Source organism: Ciona intestinalis, unplaced genomic scaffold (assembly GCF_000224145.3).
Source record: "Ciona intestinalis unplaced genomic scaffold, KH HT000520.1, whole genome shotgun sequence".
Taxonomy (NCBI): domain Eukaryota; kingdom Metazoa; phylum Chordata; class Ascidiacea; order Phlebobranchia; family Cionidae; genus Ciona; species Ciona intestinalis.
The window spans coordinates 1-6,988 of NW_004190841.1; the positions used below are offsets into that span (position 1 = coordinate 1).

At 35.5% G+C, this 6,988-nt stretch overlaps 2 protein-coding genes across 2 annotated transcripts; both read right to left on the reverse strand.

Annotated features, from left to right (window-relative positions):
• Nucleotides 1-16: 16 nt before the first annotated feature.
• On the reverse strand, nucleotides 17-2,957 carry LOC113475453. The gene is made up of 4 exons (XM_026839625.1): nucleotides 1,831-2,957; nucleotides 1,595-1,678; nucleotides 1,076-1,186; nucleotides 17-268 (listed from the first exon to the last, which is right to left on the reverse strand). Exons 1-4 carry the CDS (start codon nucleotides 1,865-1,867, stop codon nucleotides 45-47), a joined length of 456 nt encoding a protein of 151 aa, XP_026695426.1. The 5' UTR covers nucleotides 1,868-2,957; the 3' UTR covers nucleotides 17-44.
• A 964-nt stretch (nucleotides 2,958-3,921) lies between these two features.
• Nucleotides 3,922-6,082, reverse strand: LOC113475452. The gene is made up of 3 exons (XM_026839624.1): nucleotides 5,906-6,082; nucleotides 5,350-5,494; nucleotides 3,922-4,865 (listed from the first exon to the last, which is right to left on the reverse strand). Exons 1-3 carry the CDS (start codon nucleotides 5,998-6,000, stop codon nucleotides 4,314-4,316), a joined length of 792 nt encoding a protein of 263 aa, XP_026695425.1. The 5' UTR covers nucleotides 6,001-6,082; the 3' UTR covers nucleotides 3,922-4,313.
• Between the last annotated feature and the right edge of the window lie 906 nt (nucleotides 6,083-6,988).

The window sequence follows — 6,988 nt, forward strand, 5'->3', positions numbered from 1 at the left end:
CCCGTACTAAATGTCCTCTAATCAAAACATCACATATGGCAAAGTTATTTTGGTTGGTTTTGTAGAACTATATTCCACCCGTATTTCTTGGTACGCGCGCCATCTTTCCGCCTTGACACGGTAAGTTGAGCTCTGTATATTAACGCCCATATAAAAACTTGATGAAGGCAGTAGAACAACCACACGATTGCATGAGTTAATATTGTTGCTTGGTCGGGTGGAAGCTTCCAGAAGTACCAGGTTCCCGAGCATTCGGACCCGGATCGACCTTTGTTATTAAACCTGGAGTTAATTTTCTATCAAAGCAAAAACTTTTGTTTCAAAAACACAATTATGGAATATGTTTATTATGTGTATTTATTTCTGTGGGGTAAGATTAACACCATTGGCAAATAATATCCCATATTTCCTAATTGTGTTTTTATCAATTAACAACGCCCTTTTAGAGACGCCGCGCTACGGTTATATAATTCTGTAAATATTCTTTGGGACGATAAATGAGAATGAAACACTTGCAAGCATATGAGTTGTGGTATATAGGAAATTACAGCTACATTTATTTGTGGCTCTCAATCTGGTATTGAAACCTTTATTATAATACACATCATGTGATCGCATACACCTGTGTTTTATACGCTGTATATTCAGATGCAACCCATTAGTGAGAGCTCAATCTATTAGCAATTAATGAGTGTTTTGCCCAAGGATACATTAGTCCAAAGTATACAAACAAAAAGCAATTAATATTCGGCGTGCCAAAGTTGTTTGGGACGTGTGTGTCCCTGTGCAAGACACTTAACGGTAATTGCTCAAACCCAGTGGTCACTGAAGGGTTGTCTAAATTGTCAGTCTTACAAAAAAATAAAAAATAAAATAATATAACCCACAAAATTACATCCGTGGTAACTCGTAGGCAGGCACGAGGTGTATGAAACAGAACACCCGTGTTTAACGAATGTCGTTTTCCAGCCACGTGAGGATAAAGCAAGTTACATTCATTTCAATATTCACTTAGCAGAAATATAAGAAACAAAATCGCGTCATCCTTTATACACAAGGTGATAAACCTCCCAACCTGGTATTGAAGTATCATTGCAAAAGTAAGGTTCAGGTAAGAATCTTATCATGGAATTGTTCACGCTTTCGTATGTGTAGCCCGACTGTGCGTTCCAACCAACGGCAACGCCTGTGGATTTTATTATAAACGATAACTGTGTGGAGTAAAAACTTGGCTGCTTTAACATAAACTAGTTTTAAGGAATCTCTGAACAATTTAAAAGCAAGCGTCATCATATAAATAGTAGAGTGGGGGAAGACGGGACACCTTTTCATTCTTTTTTCTCGTCCCATTTGGTAGCACACAATGATAATTCAAAAAAGGGGGGTCTTAGGTATGTTAGGTGCATTTTAAACTGTTATAAACATCTTACTAATCTAATATTTTTCTCTTATACTGCGTATACAAATGTATAATAGTTCAAAGTCTTTTTCCTGGTTTTTGTCACCCTTGGTACTAAATTATTTTTGCGCTAAAAAGAATAATATGAACAAACCAAGAATAATATGAAGGTCGTAAACATTGAATGTAACTTACCCCACGCCCACATGCAGCCAAGCCATGCAATGATAAACAACATGGAAAACACCCAGGTTACAACATCGTGTCGGATCGTGGATCCTGTAAATAAACTGAGACCGTTTAATTGGAATTACACAGAACATGTCATACACCTTGTGTGTTGCAATAAACCGCTATAAGTTATTAAAAATTATTTTTAAAGTAAAACACGAGTTATAAAAAATAGAGGAAAATCATTATATATTACGAACCAGTTTTGGTTTCTTTGCCATTTTCTTCGTTCGTCATGTTTATATAGATTGTAGTTGATATTAAATCCTTATAAGCCAGCTAATAAGGGCTACCAAATATTCAGCTTGCTTGAAAATGAATAAACCATCAAAAATGCAAATCACTCGCATTTTATAAATAAACTCGGTTTTACATTTCATCAAGAATCGTGAAAATACAGCTAACGTTCAATCTTGTCACATATTTCCCAACAATCTTCCATAAAACGCGGTCATGCTATTTATTCTTACATGTTTTTGATGCAGAAATCACTATTTTTACGTAAATTTAATTAGAGTTGAATGAGACAAGTAAAAAGAGAAATCCGATTCTCCAAATTATCTGATGAAGACAAAATCTAACGAGAAGTGACGTCCAATCCAAATCTCATTGTTAAAGTTTATCTATATGTTTGTATTACATCCACCACTATAACAAGTCACGAGTAGTAAGCACAAATTGTCATAATTATATCAGATCACACGGATTATATTTGCATGCATTGGAATCTATTAACAAAAATAACATTTTACGTCAGAGATTTTTCAAAATTAGTTAAAAAATGAATCGATAGTAAGCATTATTGACTGAGAAACAAACTACTGATCTTTAGACGAACTAAACTGTCTCTACTTTTAAAGTATGATAGGGGTAAATTAGACACTTTAAGCACATAATATCGCAAGTTTTCTGTTCGGTTTTAAACAATTGATAACATTATTTTGTAGCCGTATAAGGATGGGGCGATCAAAGATAATAGACCATGTCCCATCTTACCCCCAATCTACTAAACGTATGCTTGGTTCTTGATTTACCATGCATTGCGTATACACCTCCTGCATAACTATCATGTTGGAACTGACTTTATAAATCTGTTCATTTTGTTTAAGGAAAAACGGTCTAACCTGCCAACCATTACACGAACATATTTTAAGAGACATTAAAGTTTATTAATCGTTCTAATGCTGACAAACCTCGTTCAAATACGTCGCTCATTTAATGCCATTTATCAACCGTAACAAGGTATAGCCAACCCTCATTCGATGAACAATATTTACTTCACTCAAACACCCAGTGCGTCAAACATACATGCTTACTGATCAAACAACACCCGATATTCAACCATGATTCTTATTTAAACCTTCCCGTATCACTTGTATGGGAAACTCATGCGTTTGTCTTACCCTTATGTTGAAGTTTACGACCAATTAGAACAGGTGTAGCGCTACATCACTCCAACCCACCCTACCATAAGTCCGATTACACGCATCAGCCAGCATACCTCAACGTAAGAATTTTGTTTGTTTAAACCTTAATCTGCGATAGCAGGAAATTGTGCTGACTTGTGTTAACGAAACTAACCTAATACTTGAACTTTACTTTGTGGGGTTTATTGTTTTATGAGCTACGCGTGTTCGCTATAAAATAATATGAATCTTTTAACGACTTATCGTTCAGTATTGTCACAGTGCCTTGATATGTCACTACCAATGAACAACTAACAAGGCACATTTGGAATATCGCAAGCTGTATTAACCTTACTTTCAATGTTGTTTCATTTACTGTTACATAATCTTAATATTTTAAAATTACACAAAAATCCATCTGGAAAAATGGTTTTCCCTTTTTCATAAATGACATTGTTACAATAGCTTCAGTATTTCATTACTTGAAAGTAGGTCGTGTATGCATACATATGCATGGAATCGTTTAGTTTTCAAACTCAAACACATAGTTATATAACTATTTTCTGGTTATGTTTACCAAGAACGTTACAGTGGTTGGCGCGTTCAACCGGTAGGTGGCGCACCACACACGCATCTTTATAATCAACAGATCTACAATTATATTAAAGTAACATCAACCCCGTTTGCAACTATATGAAAACGTATTTGATTTGTTACTGATGTTTAAGTAACACTAACTGACAATATTTGTGGGTGATGTACGTCTGTGTATTTATTGAACGTACAGTGTAGGGTGGGGTAAAATGGGACATGTTTTTATTCTCACTTAAGTTTAATTTAACCCACAAGGTAAATGCGTGCTTGTGAAACACCTGACTAGACGCGCTAACATTTTAACTTTATTTGTTTAGGTTGACACTCAGGTCAAAAAATAAACGAAACAACTCAACAAAGAAAACAAGAATGCATTACAAGAACAAATCCAAGAATTACAAACAGTAATTCATATTATAATCAAAGACTTGGTTGTAAACAAAGAATATTTACAGAAATATATAACCGTATCATCACGGCTCGGAAAGATCGGTTTCATTTGTTAAAATACGATTAAAAAATATGGGATATCATGTGGCATGTGCTAACGGTAGCCATCTTGCTTCACATTCATACATGGACATTGTTGACGATGAGGAAGGTAACTTATATCAGGGTTTGGCGGTACAAAGTAGAAACATATTCTCTATAACTTAGAACAAAGAACTTTTATAAAAAGGTATCTAGTTTGGAATATCTTCGTTTTCGTGAACGAAACTTTCATTCGGAACTCCTGTACAGTTTGCGGAAGAAACCCCAGCAGGTCTCACCATGCTACGGTGTGGGCCCATTATCTGTTTGAACAACATGACGGTGATGCAACATCCGAACGAAAAGATGAACACGAAGATGATCATGAGTGTGAGCATATCACCGTTGGCAAACCTCCAGAAATATGAGATGAGGACAAAAGCTGCGTAGACCATCACCACACCAGCGAGGTAGAACGCCTGTTTGGTTGGCGACATTTCATAATTCGAATCTTGTTTCTTATCCCCGATGATCGCTGCTTCGATCCGAATAAATATGTAAAGGAACAGCCATGAAAAGAGGAGCATCATATATTCCTCGGCCGGAATGAAAAACATTTCGTAAATCCGGCTGAAACCTGTTTGACCCGGTTCCTTTCCTTTCACCACGGTCCCACAAAGCGCAAGAACGATCGTGAGAAATATCAAAACTGGGATGATTCGAAAATACGGCGAGATTTTCTTCCAGAAAGGAATACTAAATACCTGATGTAAAACGAATGTTAGTTTTTATTAAACAATCCCGTTGAATAATTAGTTTAATATAGTAGGCTAGGGAAGATGAGACACCTTTATTATATTTTCTTGTCCCATTAAGTAGTAAGCAAAGAACATTCAAAAAATTATGAACCCTTTCCTTACGACTCCCATAGACAGTTGTTAGTTGTTTAATACTTGATCAAAGTATTTGTATATTATGTGATAAAGTTGTCCCATCTTAGTTCGTATGATCATACACAAAGTTGAAACGTGTGGTAACTTGTAAGCACACGAGGAAAAAATAATGCCAATAATACACGTATGACTGCGATGCGGTGTCGAGCACCGGTCGCCTGAAGGACCTAAATGGGCCTTTCGGGTGTTGGGGTAATGGGCCAAGTTTGGCCTAAATCCAAGGTCCTTGACAAGGACCTCGCCCGTGAAGAACAAAAATACTAAAGGATTAATTTATAACCAAGCACGACCTTACCTGTGTAAACGCAAGGACAAATCCAAACCCGAATGTAAATATTGGCCACAAAGAGCTTCCTCCCGCTACATCGGGGTTGCTGGTTTGAACCGCAATCACGGTCCCATGCGCGAACACCCACACCTCGTTCAACAATCTCCAGTATCTATGATAACAACGCAGTGTTATTATGTGGAAGCAAAAATATGTGACGTTTTGTAGGTTGGGGTAAAGTGGGCCATTTTTTTATTCTCTTTCATCGTCCCATTTGGTAGTAAACTAGTAATATTTACAGAACTATATAACCGTGTCCTCACTACTCTAAAATAGCGTTGTTATTTGTTAAAACACAATTATGAAACATGAAATATTATGTACAAACGGCATCTATCTTACCCTTTCTTACTTTAAAAGTGGAAACAGTTTACTTCGTCTAAAGAACTGCATGTAGTTTGTTCTTATTCAATAACAATGCTTATAACTTCCGATACCCATTTTACCCCACAGTATTATATTGGATATTTCATAGTTCACGAAGATTGGATATTATAGAACTAGTCGTATAAAATATACCAACCTGTTAAGATGCATGTCAGTGTAGATGAGACTTCCCTGCAACAACACTATAGCTGTGTGAAAGAAACCAAATGTATGTCCCCATGTATTTTCCATGGGATGATACCAGAATGTGTATATTGTCGCCCACGAGAAGATAAACCCATGATACCTGGAAATAGAACGTATTTGTAGATTGAAAATATGTTACATAACGGGCACGGATATTTGAGGTCTTTGTGTATTTTAACATCATTATTCATACAAACTCATGCGCGCAATAAATGGTAAACCCTTTTTACAATGTTGATTTAAAAAGTTTACATAGTTATATAACTATATTACCTACGATTACATAACCAGTTCAAACGTTACGTAACTTATGGTCACGTGGTACTGGGACTTCTTATCAATAAACAAACATGATCATTTTCTTTTGTTGGATTTATTATTACAAATATATTATCAATACCAAAAAACTGAACAATGAACTCTACATGACTAAATCAACGTCTAGATAAAACATTCCTTTTATTAAACTACACATGCGTTTAAAGCATATGTACAGTGGGAATTGTTCACCCTATACTTAAGCATAGGGAGTCGGTATTATGTTTCTATTTTCGTTTCTCAGGCGTGTATAATGTTTCTAATTCAAAGATAAAGTTTCTAGAAACATAATCCAGAAACATAATCCCTGGAATGGAAACCTAATACCTCTGTTGAATTATGTTTCCGAAACAAAATCCAGAAACATAAGATTTTAGCAAAATTAATACATAATGTTTCCGAAACTTAAGTACAAAAAAATGTCACTAGGTGGCAACAAAGAGCATATTTTTTTGCATTTTTAAAACTGAACAGTTTCGATACACTAGAAACATAATAATGTTTCTAAAAATGGTATTATGTTTCCGAAACATAATACAACACTAGAAACATAATAATGTTTCTGAAATGGTATTATGTTTCCGAAACCTAATACAACACCAGAAACATAATAATGTTTCTGAAATGGCATTATGTTTCCGAAACCTAATACAACACCAGAAACATAATAATGTTTCTGAAATGGCATTATGTTTCCGAAACCTAATACAACACT

What these genes read in the sequence shown, in the direction of transcription:
- LOC113475453 (XM_026839625.1), bottom strand. Translation starts at nt 1,867, where the DNA reads ATGACGAACGAAGAAAATGGCAAAGAAACCAAAACTG. An exon ending in TGGCAAAGAAACCAAAACTG is followed by an intron (nt 1,679 to 1,830) that starts GTTCGTAATATA and finishes GTTTATTTACAG; the next exon opens with GATCCACGATCCGACACGAT. An exon ending in CAATGATACTTCAATACCAG is followed by an intron (nt 269 to 1,075) that starts GTTGGGAGGTTT and finishes TTAATAACAAAG; the next exon opens with GTCGATCCGGGTCCGAATGC.
- LOC113475452 (XM_026839624.1), bottom strand. Translation starts at nt 6,000, where the DNA reads ATGGAAAATACATGGGGACATACATTTGGTTTCTTTCACACAGCTATA. An exon ending in ACTGACATGCATCTTAACAG is followed by an intron (nt 5,495 to 5,905) that starts GTTGGTATATTT and finishes TTGTTATCATAG; the next exon opens with ATACTGGAGATTGTTGAACG. An exon ending in TTGTCCTTGCGTTTACACAG is followed by an intron (nt 4,866 to 5,349) that starts GTAAGGTCGTGC and finishes GTTTTACATCAG; the next exon opens with GTATTTAGTATTCCTTTCTG.